This window comes from Balaenoptera acutorostrata, chromosome 7 (genome assembly GCF_949987535.1).
Source record: "Balaenoptera acutorostrata chromosome 7, mBalAcu1.1, whole genome shotgun sequence".
NCBI classification, from domain to species: Eukaryota; Metazoa; Chordata; class Mammalia; order Artiodactyla; family Balaenopteridae; genus Balaenoptera; species Balaenoptera acutorostrata.
Genome location: NC_080070.1, coordinates 108382727 through 108400828, shown reverse-complemented (window position 1 = coordinate 108400828; position 18102 = coordinate 108382727). Strand labels below are relative to the sequence as shown.

The window sequence follows — 18102 nt, the reverse complement described above, 5'->3', positions numbered from 1 at the left end:
TGCAGGCCTTGAGGCCACCAGCCTTCTCCCTGGGAAAGGGGAGCAGAGAACCCCTCTTTACACCTCAGTCAGCCCTGTGGGCTGTAGCCCTGAGGCCATTTGGAGTTTGGACAGGTATTTCTGGTGAGAAGAGACAGCATCTGAGCCAGGAAGATGGCCGGTGCTTCGCTGGGGACAAGATGGGGGTGGAATCTGCATGTGGGGAGCACAGTCTTGCGGAGGGTCTGCTGTCACCCTGGGCAGGTCCTCTTCCGGAGGAAGCAGAGCAGTCCTGTTCTAGGACGTGCGGGCCTGGTGACTACAGTTAATCTCTCTATTTTCTGTTTGTAGAAAGTCCATGAGATGCTGAAGAAGGGGTGGGATGCTGAAGGCTCTCCCTTCCGAGGCCAGCGATTCGACCCGGCCATGTTCAACATCTCCCCGGGGGCTGTGCAGTTTTAATGACCGAAGGAAAGGAAGCCCTCGCCAGCGGGGAGGTGGGGCCTCAGCCGCGGCCCTCGGCTCCCTCCTGCCGGGGACTCGCTTGTCTGGTTCACCCTTGCCATCCTTCTTTTCAAGGGTGAACCCGGCCTCCACGCTGGCCCTGCATCTCCAGACTGTTCTAGAGCAGGGCGGGGCTGCGTGGCTGCAGGGCGGGTGTTAGAGAGCAGGGGGTGTCCCGGCGGGTGCCCCACCTGGCCCATTAGCCACTCCCTCCCTCCGCTTGCTGCTCTTGCGCTCTCTGCTTGCTGTTCTCACGCTTGGGGCGGGCGTGGGTGCTGCTCGCCTGTTGAAGCGCGGGCAGGGTTGGGCGGCCTGAGGGCCGGGCTTCTGGCCAGTCTGGGGAGAGCGCAGCCTTGCCCTCTTGCTGGGTGTGTTCACGTGTGGTCTTGCCCGCCTGCCTGTACGCGTTCACCACCTGCCTCAGCCTCGTTGAGGAGCTGCGGAAACTGGGGTCCTGCCGCCGGATCTGGATGCTGGAAGAAAGTGTCTTGTGGCCTCAGGTGCAGGCACGGCAGGCTCTGTCCCTCTCCTGACCGGGCTGCTCTGCTCCCACCCGGCCTAGCACTTTTCTCTCGGGGGATCCAGTTCTTGTCTAAGTGAGCGGGGCCAGGCACCCTCAGGAGGCCCCGTGGTGTGTCAGCTGCTCGGTGCAGCCCTTGGTCCTTTCCTGGCTGAGGCCAGACTGCACCTCACAGAACTCGTGGCTCTGCTCCCACCGCTCTCCCAGGACCCAGAGCCTGTGCCCTTCGCCAGGACTGTGGGGCTGCCCTTCTGGGCGGTTACCTTGCAAGTCTCTGCACCTCGTGAGCTCTGTCCTCTGGGCTGGGGGAGGAAGGAGCCCTGTCTGGGGGGCGTTCTTTCTGGAGACTTCCCCCTTCAACTGCAGAGGTGGGAGCTGCTTCATCACAGTCTGTGGGGGCAGGTTTCTGGCTCACAGCGCCCTGTAGACACATCCCTGGGTCCCCGGGAAGCGTTTGCTTGCTCTGATGCCATCACAGGAGGTGTGGACACCAGGTGGCTGGGGGAAGCGCCACCACGGGGGCACAGGGCCACAGGGCCCTGCTGTTTGCACTTGTCACCGAGGCTGCTCATGGAGCTGCTGGAGGCCCCTCTGCAGCGCCCTCAGGATTTGCACACCTGTCCCACGTAGTGAAAGGCCTCACTGGCACGTGTCTGTGAGAGAACCATTCTCAACACGCCTCTGTCTCCTCCTCCCCTCCGCCACCCCCGTGGGATCTTCTGCCGTGACCAGGTGGGGTGTGGTGCCTGCACCTCAGCTATTTGGGAGACTTTGGGAGCTGTGGACTCGGTGGTCAGTTTTCTTCCTTTTGGCCGATTTGATTTTCAGTGTTGCGTTTCTCCCCACCCGCCCGCTGTAACAGCAGCTCGCAGGCATCTGGGAGTGCTGGGCTTCGGGGGAGGGAGCGCTCGGTCGCCCTTGCCGTCTTGTGGGAGACCTCCGCCCCTCGCCGCCGGCCTGGGCTCTGGAGCCTGTGCACTCTGCCTGTTTTCTCTCTTCAGACCCGGCAGCAGCAGTTTGGCCCCTGAGCTCCGTCAGCTGAGGTCCAAGGAAGTGGGGTGCACGCCTGCGAAATCACCCTGTCTCCGGTGTTGGTTTGCAATAAATCTGTATTTAAGCACTTGTGGGTCTGTGTGTGACGTTCGTTGCCAAGACAGTTCTCACTGTGTGGACATTACCTGAATTCTAGCCCTGAGGCCCGTGTACACAGCAAACGCCAAAATGGGAAATTCCTAAATATCTCCCAAAGGTGTTTCTCATCCAGCCCGCATCCTGGCGAGACTTCACACAGGTTTCAGAAATCTAATAAGCTTTTGGTCAGGAGAAAAGATTGTAGCTCTAGAGCTTGCGTGCATTTCCAAACAGGAGTCAGAAGGCTTCAGCCCGAGGGTCCTCAGTGCTGCATTTACCTGCCCGGATTCCGGAACGCTGGGCTCACGAGTCTGCCTGCACCCGCTCCGGACATAACAGGTGTGTGACACATCCCCTTCCTCAGTCACATGGCAGCCTCTCCAGAACCCCCTGCCCGTTCCCCCATTCCAGGGGCCATGCTCGGTGGGCAGGACCTGGTGAGCATATCTTGTTAAGCATTTCTTGAATGAGTGAAGAATGTGCAGAGGGCTCAACAGTGGAATTACCAAGCAAACTCCAAACTCCCAGGGCAGAAATAATCTGCCAGGAGGGAGAGGCACCATCTCTCAACAGTTTGCCTCCAAAGTGTGCGGGAGGGAGAAGAGTCAGGAGTAGTCTATGTGCCAGTGTGTCCAGGAAGTGGCAGCTGCCTTACAAAGACCTGACCACCCAGAACACAGTCTGGGGAACAGACCCAAACCCCGCTCCAGTCTGCTGCCCAGACGGCCAGCTGGCAGCAGGGTCAGCCCAGGTTGGACGACTTGTTTCTGTGAATGAAGAGTGGTGTGTGGACTCGGAATCGCCAGTCCTCGGTAAGTGCTCTCTCCCTCTTGGCCAGAGGGCAGGCGCCAGAGCAGAGCTCCTGCCCCCGACAGTGGCGCACACGTGGGACTGGTCCCCCGTGGTCTGGGAGTCGGGTGGTTCAGCCTGGCCGCTGCTATGCATACCTTTCCTGGACACCAGGTTGGCAAGCTCTCGCTCAGCTCCCTGATGCCCCCGTGGACATGGTTAGGAATCCTGAGGCCTCTCCTTCAGGTCCCTGTCACAACTTCAGGGGCAAGGAAAAATTAATATATTCTGTAACCTCAGACTCAGCTCACCCCTCAGCCAGTCCGCACGAGCATGGTTTTATCTGGTCTATTCTGTCTTACGTCCTTGGTTTTATTCTTTACAACTGAAGGTTGGGTCACCGGCTTGCCTTCAGAGGGAAGAAAGGACCGTCGGGTGCCAGCTGGGGGTCTTAGATCTGCCCTCCCCTCTTAAGCCGGGTCCCTGAGCTGGACGCCACTCTGCTGTCCTAGCCCCACTCTGCAGGCTCTGGCACCTGCTGCTGCTGGCGTGGGGAGGGCGGGGCTGGGGTCACGCACTCCAGCCCACACTGGGAGAGTCTGGCGACTGTGACTCGGACTTGGTTGGGCCGAGAGGGGCCAGCCTGGTGGAACAGGAGTCACGCCAGCTGTGGACAGAGAGCCAGTGGGCCTGATGCGGCCATCCTCCTGCAGGGCAGGCCCGAGCCTGTCCCCTGGAGATGGAGGGCCTCGCGAGAGAGGTGCCTGGACCCGAGAGTGAGTCAGGGCTTCTCCAGGGAGCTCGGGCCAGGCCTTCTACCACCTCTGTCCTGGTTCCTCCTGGGAGGGATCCTAGGCTTTTTGGCCAGCGCTGGATGGGGCATTAGGGACGTTTTGGTTCAAACCCCCACTGTGCAGTGGTCACAGAGGAAGTGTCACCCCCGAGGCGTGAGCTGGGCCCCCGCTCCTGCCCCCATTCCCAGCGTCACCCCGGAGGTGGCCTGGCCCTGGCTGATGCTCTGCAGGTGGATGATGGAAGGAGGGGGGAAGGCCCCCAGCATTCGCCTGCTGAAACCCTACCAGCCCAGACATGGCAGAGGAGGGCCCTGAGGGCCGGCTAACTCTGGACAGGGCCACCGGAGGTCACGGTGAAGCAATGGTGCAGCGGGGGTTTGGGGGAGGCCCCTCCTGCGGGGATGGGGGGCCTGCTCCTTGAGGGGCTGGGTAATCGGGAAGCTGCCCAGGTTATGGCCTGGCAGGGACCGGGTCAGGAGCGTCGTGTTACGGTTAGGGTTAGGGCAGTGTCCCCTGGTGGGCCTGGACTTGGGAAGACCGCCGAGCTGCAGCATGGGAAGTCTGAGGCCCCAAAGAGGGTGTGCCTGGCCCACACAGCGTCTCACAGAGGGTTTGGGGTTAACAAGAGGCCAGGGAAGGGCTGCAGAGCGGGGACTTCAGGTGGGGAAGCTGCCAGCAGCCTCAATGACCACCTGTCAGGGCTGGGCCAGTGCAGAGGGCGCAGGGGCAGGAGACCACGGGCCAGGGTGCAGGGTGCTGGCAGAGGGCGAAGGATAGCAAAGGGAAGTGGAAGCAGGGGCAGGAAGGAGGGGACAGGACGTGCCCTGCTGGGCCCCGTACATCCTGTGTGTCCTCAAGGTGAACAGCCCCATCCGTGTCTGGGAGCGCAAAGCACCAACACGGGCCACCCCTAGTCTCCCAGGTGCAAGGTTTGTGCCAACTCCTCGGGGGAGCCCTTAACCCTTGGTCAAGGGGGAGGCAGACGGTGTTTCTGGAGCATTCCACTGCAGTGTGTTGGACTGGACAGCATCAGCACATCCTGGGTACCCCCTTGGACTCTGTGGATCAGCACCTCCCGGCGCCAGTTCCAGGACGGTGCACCCGGTGTTTACGAGGGATGTAGACAGCGTGGCCTCTGGAACCCCCAACTTCCTGGCTTAGTGACCCATATAAAGCACAGAGATCTGGGGCGGGCAGGCCTGAGGAGGGACTCGGCAGGCCAGGTGGAGCCCACAGCACGCCCGCATACCCCAGGGCCTGGGGCCAGGGATGGGGGAGTGAGCGTCCAGTGAGTCCAGGTCTTGAAGGCCAGGGTCATGCCTTGGATTTCATCCCAAATTCCTGAGGATTCGAGCAGGGAGAAGCTTCTGATGTGTGCTGAAGAGGAGCAGGCTTGGGGAAGGGGAGTGGGTTAGGGGTGGGTGGCGGCCAGGCCCCTTAGAGCCCCCATCAGCTTCTGCATCTTACCTGCCTCCCTTCCTCCCTCTTTTACTACCCACCCCCACCCCCCCAATCCTCCCTCCTTACTTCCCTGCCTGACCCACCTGGTCCCAGCTCACCTCACATGGGCCCAGGTGTGCAGGGTGACAGGTCCTGAAAAGGCACCTGTTGACCCCTCTAGGGGCATCGTAACCTCATGGATCCCCCTAGCCTGCCCCCCTCTCACCATCACCTCCATGCCTGGAGGTGCACCTGCGGGTCTCCCCAACCTTGCCCCAGGCTGGAGGCCACCACTGGGAGGTGGAGGGTGCCTGGTTCCTTGTGCCTCAGTTTCCTCAGCTGCAGAATGACCCATGCTTGCGAAGGGCCTGTGGTGTCTGCAGCCCCTCTGGGATACCACCCCATGGGGGGTCAGCAGTGGGGCAGGGGAGGAGCACCGCCTGCCACCCCTGGCCTCCTGGAGCCAGGCCTCCTGCCCACCCTGCACCTTCAGATCCCCCCACTTCTCCTGGCCTTGGCTGGCCCCTCACGATTGCCTTCAGAGACCCTGACAAAGGTCACCACCCTGCCCTCCTTCAAGGAGCCCCAGCCCTGGGAGGACAGTCCCTGGCCAGGCCCCCTCTGCTCCCCTCTTAACTCTGTTCCATTTCTCTCCCCACCCCTCCCCCCTCTGTTCCTCTCTCCCCCTTCCTCCGTCCCACTCCCCCACCTCCAATTTTCTCTCCTCTCTCCCCTCTGCTTTCATCTCCCCTGTTCCCATCCCTCTTTCCCTCCTCCCTCTGTTCTCCTCCCCACTTCCTCAGGCCTCCCTTCCTCTCCTGACCTCAAGGTGGGAAGGTGACCTGGTAGCCAGGGCAGTCAGGAGGTCCACATCCTTTAACATGTTGATTGTGGTAAAATACGCATAACACAAAATTTACCATCTTAACGATTTTGAAGTGGCATTAAGTGCATTCACCTTGGTGTGCAATCATCACCACCGTCCATGTCCAGAACTTTTTCATCTTCCCAAAGTGAAACTTCATACCCATTAAAATATTTTTAAAGGACTTCCCTGGTGTTCTAGTGGTTAAGACTCCGCGCTTCCACTGCAGGGGGCGCGGGTTCGATCCCTGGTCGGGGAACTAAGATCCCCGATGCTGCATGGCGTGGCCAAAAAAAAAAAAATTTTTTTTTTTTAAAGTTCATTGCCGGTATTGGAAATGAGATTTTACAGAAGTCTCAGTTTCCTGGCTCTCCTGAAAGCTTGGGAGCCCAGGCAGATGGGATCCGGGCGATGGCTGTAGCAGGTGGGCAGTCAGATACTGCAACCCCAGCACTCTGCACTGCCCACCACGGGCCCCCTCTGCATCCAGGCATTGGAAGTGGGGGGCAGAAGAGTTTGTGTCAGAGTGCTGTAATGATGGAAGGACGCGACTAGCAGTTGCAGGTGGAGGGGACCGTGGGCCAAGGAATGCAGGTGGGGTCTGCAAGCTGGAAAAGGCAAGGAAGAGGATTCTCTCCCAGAGCCTCCACAAGGACACAGTCTCGCCCCACGAGACCCATCTGGGGCTTCTGACTCCCAGGACTCTGAGAAAGTAACTGTTTTTTTAAGCTACTAAATTTGTGGTAATTTGTTAAAGCAGCAGTAGGAAATTAATACAGGCACTGTCAATATTTTGTACTCTAACCAGTTTAATAGGTGGGTGCTGGTATCTTATCGTGATTTAATTCGCATTTTTCCACTGGCTGACTATGGTAGACATCTTTTCATGTGCCTTTTGCCATCTATATATCTTTGGTGAAATGTCTGTCAAGTGTGTTGCTCATTTCCTAATTGGATTGATTGTTTTAACGTTAAGGTTTAAATTTCTAAAATATATTCTAGGTAAAAGTCCTTTGCTGGATATGTGATTTGCAAATCTTTTCTCCCAGTCTGTGATTAATCTTTTTATCCTTTTAGCATAGTCTTCCTCAGAGCAAAAGTTTTTAATGTTGATGAGGTTTAATTTATTAAAAAATTTTTTATGAATCATGCTTTTGGTATCAAGTCTAAAAAAAATCTTAATGTAGTCCTAGATCTCAAGGATTTTCTATTTTTTTTCTAGAAGTTTTATAGTTTATGTTCTACATTTAAGTCCATGATCCATTTTGAGTTAGTTTTTGTATGAAGTGTGAGGTATAGGCTGAGGTTCTTATTTTTACCCCCTGGTGGCTCCAGCACCACTTATTGAAAGGGCTATCATTCCTCCATTGAACTGCTTCTGCTCCTTCATCAAAAATTAATTGGACGTATTTCAGTGGATCTATTCTGGGTTCTCAGTTCTATTCCATTGAGTTATGTGTCTACCCCTCCATCAATACCACACTGTCTTGAGTGCTGTAGCTATATGGTCAGCTTTGACATTGTGAATCTTTTTCTCTTTTATACTTGTTTTGGTTATTCTAGGATCTTTCCCTTTTCATACAAATTTTAGAATAAGCCTGTCTAGACTACAAAAAACCTCATTGGGATTTTGGTAAGAATTGCACTAAACCTGTAAATCAATTTAAGAAGAATTGACATCTTTCCTATGTTGAATCTTCCAATCCATGAATGTGGTATGTCTCTCCAAGTATTTACGTCGTTGATCTCTTCATCAGCATTTTGTAATTTTCTTCATATAGATTCTGCATGTGTTTTATTAGATTTGTACCTAAGTATTTTTTTTAACATCTTTATTGTAGAGTATAATTGCTTTACAGTGGTGTGTTAGTTTCTGCTGTATAACAAAGTGAATCAGCTATATGTGTACCTGTATCCCCATATCCCCTCCCTCTTGTGTCTCCCTCCCACCCTCCCTATCCCACCCCTCTAGGTGGTCACAAAGCAGAGAGCTGATCTCCCTGTGCTATGCAGCTGCTTCTCACTAGCTATCTATTTTACATTTGGTAGTGTATATATGTCAATGACATATGTACTTAAGCACTTTGTATTCTTTAGGTCAGTTGTCAATGGTATTGCATCTTTTATTTTCCTCTCCTCTTGTTCGTTTTCAGTATATAGAAATGAAATTGGCTTTTTTTTTTAACATCTTTACTGGAGTATAATTGCTTTACAATGTTGTATTAGTTTCTGCTGTATAGCAAAGTGAATCAGCTATACGTATACATATATCCCCATATCCCCTCCCTCTTGTGTCTCCCTCCCACCCTCCCTATCCCACCCCTCTAGGTGGTCACAAAGCACTGAGCTGATCTCCCTGTGCTATGCAGCTGCTTCCCACTAGCTATCATTTTACATTTGGTAGTGTATATATGTCAATGCCACTCTCTCACTTCATCCCAGCTTACTCTTCCCCCTCCCCATGTCCTCAAGTCCGTTCTCTATGTCTGCGTCTTTATTCCTGTCCTGCTCCAAGGTTCTTCAGAACCATTTTTTTTTTAGATTCCATATATATGTGTTAGCATGCGGTATTTGTCTTTCTCTACAACTCAATTTCTTTAATGGTTATGGGACTATTCAGGTTATTATTTCATCTTGTCTGAGTTTTGGTAGTTTGTAATTTTTGAGAAATTGGTCCATTTCTTCTAAGTTGTCAAATTTATGTGTATAAAAGTGTTCATAGCATCCTCTCATGATCCTTTTAATGGTTGTAGGATCTGTTATGATATCCCCTGTTTCATTTTCGATATTGGTAATGTGTGTCTTTTCTCTTTCTATCTTGTCAATCTTAGTAGAGTTTTATTAATTTTATTGATTTTTTGTTAAGAATCAGCTTTTTATTTCATTTATTTTCTCTGTAGTCTTTGTGTTTTTTATTTTGTTTATTTCTGCTCTTATCCTTTGTATTTTCTTCCCCTTCCTTTGGGTTTATTTTTCTCTTCTTTTTACTGGTTTCTTGAGGTAGGAGCTTAGGTAATTAATTTGCAGTTTTTTCTCTTTCCTCATGTACACATAATGCTATAAATTTCCCTCTCAGCACTACTTTAGCTGCTTCCAACAACTTTTTTTAAAATTCAGTTTTCTATGGCTTACTTTTCTTTGAGACTTCTTCTTTCAGATATGTTGTTAAATTTCCAAGCAAGTGTTTGTAGAGTTTCCTACAAACTCTTGTCTTTCTACTGATTTCTACTTTAAATCCATTATTGTCAGAGGGCATACTCTGTGTGATTCAATTCCTTTAAATTTGTTAAAGTTTGTTTTATGACCCAGGATATGGTCTGTCTTGGTGGGTGTCAGTGGGCACTTGAAAAGAATGTGTATTCTGCTGTTGTTGGGTGTAGAGTGTGTTCTATAAGTATTAATTCTTGTTGGTTGATGGTGTTGTTCATTTCTTATATCCTTGTCCATTTGGTAGTTTTATCAATTGCTGAGAGTCCTCAACTTTATTTTTTTTTTTTCAGCTGTGCCATGTGGCTTGCGGGATCCTAGTTCCCCAACCAGGGATTGAATGTGTGCCCTTGGCAGTGAAAGTGTAGAGTCCTAACCACTGGACGGCCAGGGAATTCCCTGAGAGTCCCCAACTTTAATTCTGGATTTGTCAATTTCTCCTTTCAGCTCTACCAGTTTTGCTTCATGCATTTTGAAGCTCTGTTGTTTGATACATACACATTTAAGATTGCTATACCTATTTGGTAGATCTTTTTATCATTAGGTGAAGTCCAGCTCTGTCCCTAGTAATTTTCTATGCTCTGAAGACTGCTTTATCTCAACTTAATATAGCCACTCCTGCTATATTAATATAAATAATAAAAATAGTAAAAAGTATATGTTTTGATTAATGTTTACATGGTATACTTTTCCCATCCATTTATTTTCATTATATTTTGAACTGAGTTCCTTGTAGACAGTATGTAGTTGGGGGCATGTTTTTTTAATCCATTCTACCAATCTCTGTCTTTTAATTGGTGTATTTAGACCATATATAGTCAATTATTGGTATGTTAGGCTTTTATTTGTTATTTAAATTTTATGTTTTTTCCCTTTGTTTCTCATTCCTCTGTTTCTTTTTCCTTGGCTTTCTTTGGATTTCTTGAACCTCTTTTAATAATTCCACTCTGATTTATTTGTAACATTTTTTAGTATATTGCCTTGTATACTTTTATTTAGTGATTGCACTAGGTATTTCTATATACATATATAACTGGTCACAGTCCATTGGTGTTGACATTTTATCACTTTGAGTGAGTGTAGACACTTTTGTTGATGGCTCTTTATCCTTCCAAATTTTAAAATACAACTGTCTTCAGTACTTCCTCTACGTTGAGGAACCACATTAGATGGTATTAGGATTTTTGCTTTAGCCATAAAATGTGATTAAAGAAATTCATGAAGTGAAGTAGTCGATTGTGTTCATCTTTATTTACTTTTTGGCCACACCACGTGGCTTGTAGGATCTTAGTTCCCTGACCAGGGATCTAACCTGGCCTCTGGCAGTGGAAGCACAGAGTCCTAACCACTGGACCACCAGGGAATTCCCTGTTTATATTTGTCCTTTCCATTGTTCTTTTCTTGAAGAAGTTTCCAGCCTTCTTTTGTTATTATTTTCTATTTGGAGAGCTTCCTTTAGCCATTCTTTAAAGATAGGTCTGATAGCAACAAATTCTCTTAGTTTTTCTTCATCTAGGAATATCTTTATTTCCCCTGCATTCCTGAAAGATAATTTCACTGGATTTTGCAACTGACTATTCCTTTCTTTCTGCACTTGAAAAATATTGTGCCGCTCACCTCTGACCACCAGGGTTTCCAGTGAGAAATCTGCTATCATTTGAATGGTATTCCTCTATTACAAATATATCGTTTCTGTCTGGCTATTTTTAAGATTTTCTTCTTTGCTTTTAGCTTTCAGAAGTTTAATCATGATGTGTCTTGGTGTGGGTCTCTTTAGGTTTTTCCTATTTAGGGTTTTCTCAGCTTCTTGAATCTGTACATTTATGTCTTTTGTAAGAATTGGGATTTTTTTAAAGACCTTATTTAATTACTTTTTCAGCCCCTCATTCTTTCTCCCTGCCGTCTGAGATGATATGAATGATATGATGTGAATGTTGGATCTTGTGTCATTGTCCCATAAATCTGTGAGGCTCTGTTCATTTTATTTTTCAGTCTGTTTTCCTCCTGTTGTTCAGAATGAGTAAATTCTATTGATCTTTCTTCAAGTTTACTGATTCTATATCCTCTGTCATCTCCAGTCTACTAGAGAGTTCATCCAGCAAAGTTTTTAACTTGGTTAGTATATTTTTCAGTTCTATAATTTTTTTGTTTTTTTAAAAATAAATTTATTTATTTTATTTGTTTATTTTTGCTGTGTTGGGTCTTTGTTGTCACGTGTGGGCTTTCTCTAGCTGCGGTGAATGGGGGCTACTCTTTGTTGCAGTGCGTGGGCTTCTCATTGTGGTGGCTTCTCTTGCTGCAGAGCATGGGCTCTAGGTGCGCGGGCTTCAGTAGTTTTGGCGCCTGGGCTCAGTAGTTGTGGCACGTGGGCCCTAGAGCGCAGACTCAGTAGTTGTGGTGCATGGGCTTAGTTGCTCTGCGACATGTGGGATCTTCCTGGACCAGGGCTTGAACCCGTGTCCCCTGCACTGGCAGGCGGATTCTTAACCACTGCACCACCAGGGAAGTCCCCTATACTTTTTACTTTATAGAAAATATTTATTTTTTAAAAATTTATTTTATTTAAGTTAAAAAAAAATTTCTCCAACCCCTAACCCCACCTCTGGCAACCACCAATCTGTTCTCTGTATCTATGAGCTTTTTTTTTTTTTTTAAAGGTTCCACTTATACGAGACATTATATGGTATTTGTCTTCCTCTGTCTGACTTATTTCACTTAGCATAATGCCCTTGAGGTCCATCCATGTTGTCACAAATGGCAAGATGTCATTCTTTTTTATGGCTGAATAATATTCCATTGTATGTGTATACCACAATTTCTTTATCCATTCATCCAGCAGTGGGCATTTAGGTTGTTTCCATGTCTTGGCTACTGTAAATAATGCTGCAATGAACATGAGAGAACATATATCTTTTTGAGTTAATGTTTTCATTTTCTTTGGATAAATACCTAGAAGTGGAATTGCTGGATCGTATGGTACTTCTATTTTTAATTTTTTGAGAAGTTTTCATACTGTTTTCAATAGTAGCTGTACCAATTTACATTCCTACCAACAGTGCACAAGAGTTCCCCTTTCTCCACATTCTTGCCAACACTTGTGTTTCTCCTCTTTTTAATAGTAGCCTTTCTAACAGGTGTGAGGTGATAGCTCATTATGGTTTTGATATACATTTCCCTGCTGATTAGTGATGTTGAGCACCTTTTCACATACCTATTGGCCGTCTATATGTCTTCTTTGCAAAATGTCTATTCAGATCTTCTGCCCATTTTTAAATCGAACTTTTAAATTTTTATTATTTATTTATTTTTTATTGCTATTGAGTTGTATGAGTTCTATATATATTTTGGATATTAACCCCTTATCAGACGTTTGACTTGCAGATATTTTCTGCCATTCAGTAGGTTGCCTTTTCATTTTGTTGATGGCTTCCTTTGCTTTGCAGAAGCTTTTTAGTTTGATGTAGTCCTGGTTCCAGTTCAAGACTGTGACTTAGGAAGATCCTAAACACCCCTCCTCCCACAGAAACACTGACTCTACAACTATATATGGAACAATTTCCCCTTAGAAAAACCTAAGGGCTGGCTGAGTGATAACTGTACTCAGCAAATGAGAAGAAAACCACATCGAAGTGGGTAGGAGCGGCTGGGAAGGAACTCAAAACCTGGAGCTTCTCTCTGATGAGAGGTGCCCACATCAGGCACCCCAGCTTTTAAGACATGCACTTGAAAGACGAGCCCCTAAAACATTTAACTTTGAAGACCAATGGGGCTCACATCCCTAGACCCACAAGACTGTAACGATATGAGTGGCGACTCTCATAAAGGGTTTGTGCACTTGGGCCCACACACTCTAGGGCCCAGCTCACAGGCAGCCGATCACACCCAGACTTAAAGTGAAGAAGGCTCATCTGCTTATATTAAAGCATTGGCCTGAGAGGCAGGCATCTAATTTAACACACACATCTTAAGAGCCTGCTAGAACACTTTCTGGGGATGGAGACTGGTGGCACTTTGTGCTTTCCCTTTGCCACTCTCCAGAGCACCAGTATCTCCTGGAAGGGAACTTCTACACACATCTGATTTTTGTGGCTGCTGCCGAGGGGATGCCTCTTGGATCACCTGGCTCTGGAGGTCAAGAGAGCTTGCGTTCCTCGTCCCACAGGACTGTAATAATTGGCGTCACCCAGAAAGGAGCTCATACCCTTGTCTGGTGCCCTGATTTTTGTGACTGCTTCCAGGAGACACATCTGTTGATACATTGCCTGGCTTTGGCGGGCAGTGGGGCGTACACTTGTGGGTCTCACAGGACTGTAAGCAGTGGAGAAAGAGTTCTTAAACAGCCATCCTCAGACACAGCAAGAAGTAACAGACCCAGGAGCTTTGTCTTTCTATGAAGAAGGCCTATTGGCTAATCATCATGACTGAGGCCTGAGGGGCAGGCTTCGAATTAGGTATGCATTTAGGGGCTAATTATAATCTTTTCTAGAGACCTCGGAGGGTGGATGTTATCTTTCTGCTTATCCTCTGCCATGCTACAGAGTGCCATGTCTTCTGGAGGGGATCTTTCCCTGCATTGGTGCCCTGGTTTTTTGGTGTGGTGCCCATTTTTCGGCGGCTGCCACCCAGGAAACACCCCTTGATCACCTGGTTCTGAGGACCAGGAGGGCTTGCATTCATGAGTCCCACAGGACTGTGGCAACTGGAGAGATGGTTCTTGGCAGGCTGCCACCCCTGGGGCACAGTGGACTGAGGCATACCCTCCAGTCTTTCTGTGAAGAAGCTTTCTTTGCTTATCTTAGAGCATCAGCTTGAGGGGCAGACTTCAGGTTCGGCACACAGTTAGTGGCTTATAGAGCCACTCTCAAGGAGTGTAGGCTGTTGACACCATCTTGGCGCTCTCCATCTGCCTTGCTCCAGCTCACTGGTATCACCAAGAAAAGAGCTATGCTCATCAGGAGCCCTGATTTTTGTAACTGTGGCCCAGGGGGTAACTCCAGATCACCTGGCTCTGGTGGCTAGCAGGGCTTACGCTTACAGTTCCACAGGACTGTGTATATTTGCATACTTTAAAAGCTGCTGCCTGAAGGTCTGACTTCCAGTCAGCATGCATGAATCTAGGTACTGAGATCCTCTTCTTTGGGACACTGACAGGTCTTGGCACATTCTTAACTACTGGGAGCTATTAAAAATAGAATAGGCTGTTTGGACAAGTACAATATTTGAGGGAAAATCAAGAGTTGGGGCAGGGTTGAACAAGTTTTATCTTCTAGACAAGGTTACTCCTTCAAGCCTGGGAGAGGTGGTGGTTTCATCTACTGGATAGAAACCTACACAAAGAGTCAAGCAAAATTAAGAAACAGAGGAATAGTTTCCAAATGAAAGAACAAAATAAAAACCCCAGAAAACTTTAATGAAATAATTAAATGATATTTAATTATTTACCTGATAAATAATTATCCTGGTAAAGAGTTCAAAGTAATTGTCATAAAGATGCTCACTGAACTGGGGAGAAGAATGGATAGACACAGTGAGAATTTCAGCAGAGCTGGAAAATATAAGGAAGTACCAAGTAGAAGTAATGGAGCTGAAGAATACAATAACTGAACTGAAAAATACACCAGAGGGTTCAACGGCAGACTAGATGAAGCAGAAAAAACAATCAGTCAACTTGAGGACAGGGCAGGGGAACTCACCCAATTAGAGCAGGAAAAAGAAAAAAGAATGAAAAGAGTGAAGGTAGCTTGAGGGAATTATGGGACAACACCAGATGGACTAACATTCGTTTTATAGGAGTCCCAGAAGGTGAAGAGAGAAAGGGGGAGAAATCTTATTGAAAGAAATAATGACTGAAAAGTTCCCTAACTTGGGGAAGGAAACAAACATCTGGAGCCAGGAAGCCCAAAGACTACCAAAAGAGAGGAATCCAAAGAGACCCACACCAAGCACACTATAATTAAAGTGTCAAAGGTTAGAGAATTTTAAAAGCAGCAAGAGAAAAACAACTTGTCACATACAAGGGAACCCCCATAAAACCATCATTAGATTTTTTTTTTTTAGCATACACTTTGCAGGCCAGAAGGGAGTGGCATGATATATTCAAAGTGATGAAAACAAAAAAAACTTCCAACCAGGAATACTGTACCCAGCAAAGTTACCATTCAGAATTGAAGGAGAGATAAAAGAGTTTTATGGACAAGCAAAGCTAAAGGAATTCATCACCACTAAACTACCCTTACAAGAAATGTTAAAGAACCTTCTTTAAGCTGAAAGAAAGGCTGCTAAGTAGTAACAAGGACACATATGAAAGTATAAATCTCATTGGTAAAGGTAAATATACAGTAAAGGTAGTGGTTTGATTACTTATAAAGCTAGTATGATGATTAAAAGACAAAAGTAGTAATAATGAGTATAGTAATTAGCTAAGGGATACATAAGATTAAAATATGTAAAATGTGACATCAAAAACATTAAGCAGGGGGTGGAGAGGAGTAAAAATGTTGAGTTTTAGAATGGGCTCAAACATAAGTTGTTATCAACTTAAAATAGACTGTTACAAGTTGTTATATGTAAGCCTCATATAACCAGAAAGCAAAAACCTACAGTAAATACACAAAAGATAAAGAGAGAGGAATATAAGCATACCACAAAAGAAATCAAGTCACAAAGGAAGAGGAAGAAGAAGAAGAAGGAAAAGAAGAGGAAAAAGAAGAAGAAAGGAAGAGAGAGGAACTGTAAAAATAACCAGAAAACAATTAACAAAATGGCAATAAGCATATACCTATCAATAATTACCCTATATGTAAGTAGGCTAAGTTCTCCAATCAAAAGATTTAGAGTGGCTGAATGGATTAAAAAAAACAAGACCCGTCTATAGGCTACCTACAAGAGACTCACTTTAAATGTAAGGACACACAGACTGAAAGTGAAGAGATGAAAAAAGATATCCCATGCAAATGGAAACCAAAGGAAAGCTGGAATAGCTATACTTATATCAGACAAAACAGACAATAAAAGACTGTAATGAGAGATAAAGAAGGGTGTTACATAATGAAAAAGGGGCCAATCCAACAAGGGGCTATAACATTTACATATGCACTGAATGTGGAAGCACCTAAATATGTAAAGTAAATATTAACAGGCCTAAAGGGGGGAATAGACAGCAACACAATAGTAGTAGGGGACTTTAATACCCAACTTACATCCAGACAGAAAATCAATAAAGAAACATTGGTCTCAAACAACATGTTAGAGCAGATGGACTTGACATATTTATAGAACAATCCATCCAAAAGCAACAGAATATACATTCTTCTTAGGTGCACATGGAATATTTTACAAGATAGCTTGTATGTTAGACTGCAAAACAAGACTTAATAAATTTAAGAGAATTGAAATCATATAAGCATCTTTTCTGACCACAATGGTATGAAACTAGAAATTAATTACATGAAGAAAACTGGAAAATTCATAAATATGTGGAGACTAAACAACATGCTACTGAACAACCAATGGGTTGAAGAAGAAATCAAAAAATACCTTGAGACAAATGAAAACAAAAATGTAAGATACCAAAATTGATGGGATGCCGTAAAAACAGTTCTAAGAGGGAAGTGTTTTTTTAAAAAAAAATACGTTCAATTAAACAAATATTTATTAAGCACCTACTTTGTGCTAGGCACTGTGTTAGGCACCCTCACTGCATGCTGTCCACACAGCATGGTAATCTCAGAAATTAAAACCAAGAAAAGGAAAGTTGTCACAACCCTACAAACTGGGGGCTGGTGGAAGCAGGCGGAGTGCATATAGGCAATTCCTGTGCCAGAAAACACACCCACCAGAAACTTGTTTTCTTTCTCGGGACAAGTCTCTGCTAAGTGGTTGCTTTAAAGCATCTCTGTATATACTGAGAGGGAAGTTGCTGTCACCACACCCCCATACACTGAGGCCTGATGGACATTCAAATGCTATGAATGCTACTCAAAAAAAGGAGGTGGAAAGGGTATTTATATTTGGATTAGAAAATACTCTTTCAGTTCATATGGTTGCAACAGCCCTTGAGAAAGATATAAACATCCCTGCCCTGACTGCATAAACATTTAAGGTAGACCTAGTTCTGCATTCCTGAGTCAGAATTGTCCAGTTGTCTGCAAACTTGCAAGGCCAGAGAAGTGAGGAGAGATTTCTATTCTGGAGAGGAGAGAGTGGACGGCATCCCTGGTTTGGAAACAAGACAACCTGCACCTGCATTTACAGAAGCAACGCGAATGGGAGGACATCCTAGTGCTACTCTGTCTCTCGCACACACTGGGGACTCAGGAATGGCCCTAGTTGTTGGCACCCAGCATGGAGAGGCCCCTGCGGAAGTCGTGCAGGTCGTCAGTCTTCCCATCCAGCACCTCCAAGAAGCTCTTCAGCTCCACCTTCAGGTGGCGCTGTCAGTACTTACTCTTCTCAGTGTCTGTCTTCAGAGAACACACGTTGTCTTCTAGGTTCTGACTGTCTGCTGCCTCTAATTTCTCAGCGATGTATTCACACTCTGACCTGAGTTGTGGAATGATTTCACTTTGTTTTTGGAGGTCTTTCAACTTAGTCTCCTTTTCTCAGAGTTCTGATTCCAGCTCCTCAACTCTTCTCTTCAACTGGATAGTCTTCTCCTTCTCTCTGTTTATCTCACTGCATTGCTCTTCCAGCTCATCAAATCTTGTTCCAGAGCTGGTCGTTCTCATCGTGGCAGAGGGAGAACTGCCTCTTCCACTGCTCCACTCTGGCCGCTGGGTCCTGTAGTGCCGTGGTCAGCTGGGCGTTGCTAGGAGGGAAGTTTAGAGCAGTAAATGTCTATCTCAAGAAACAAAAAAAAGTCTCAAACAACCTAA

General features: G+C 46.7%; 1 protein-coding gene across 2 annotated transcripts in view; it reads left to right on the top strand.

Moving 5' to 3' along the window:
* Positions 1-2123, top strand: part of NUDCD3 (NudC domain containing 3) — a 74827-nt gene extending 72704 nt beyond the window's left edge. Inside the window, exons 6-7 of one of the 2 annotated variants that reach the window (XM_007187707.2) lie at positions 331-476; positions 2005-2123. In XM_007187707.2, the coding sequence (XP_007187769.1) occupies positions 331-441 (111 nt within the window). In that variant the 3' untranslated portion in view covers positions 442-476; positions 2005-2123. Of the gene's footprint in view, positions 1-330 lie in introns of both variants that reach the window. The other variant, XM_057549759.1, reaches the window with a different exon arrangement.
* Positions 2124-18102: the final 15979 nt, after the last annotated feature.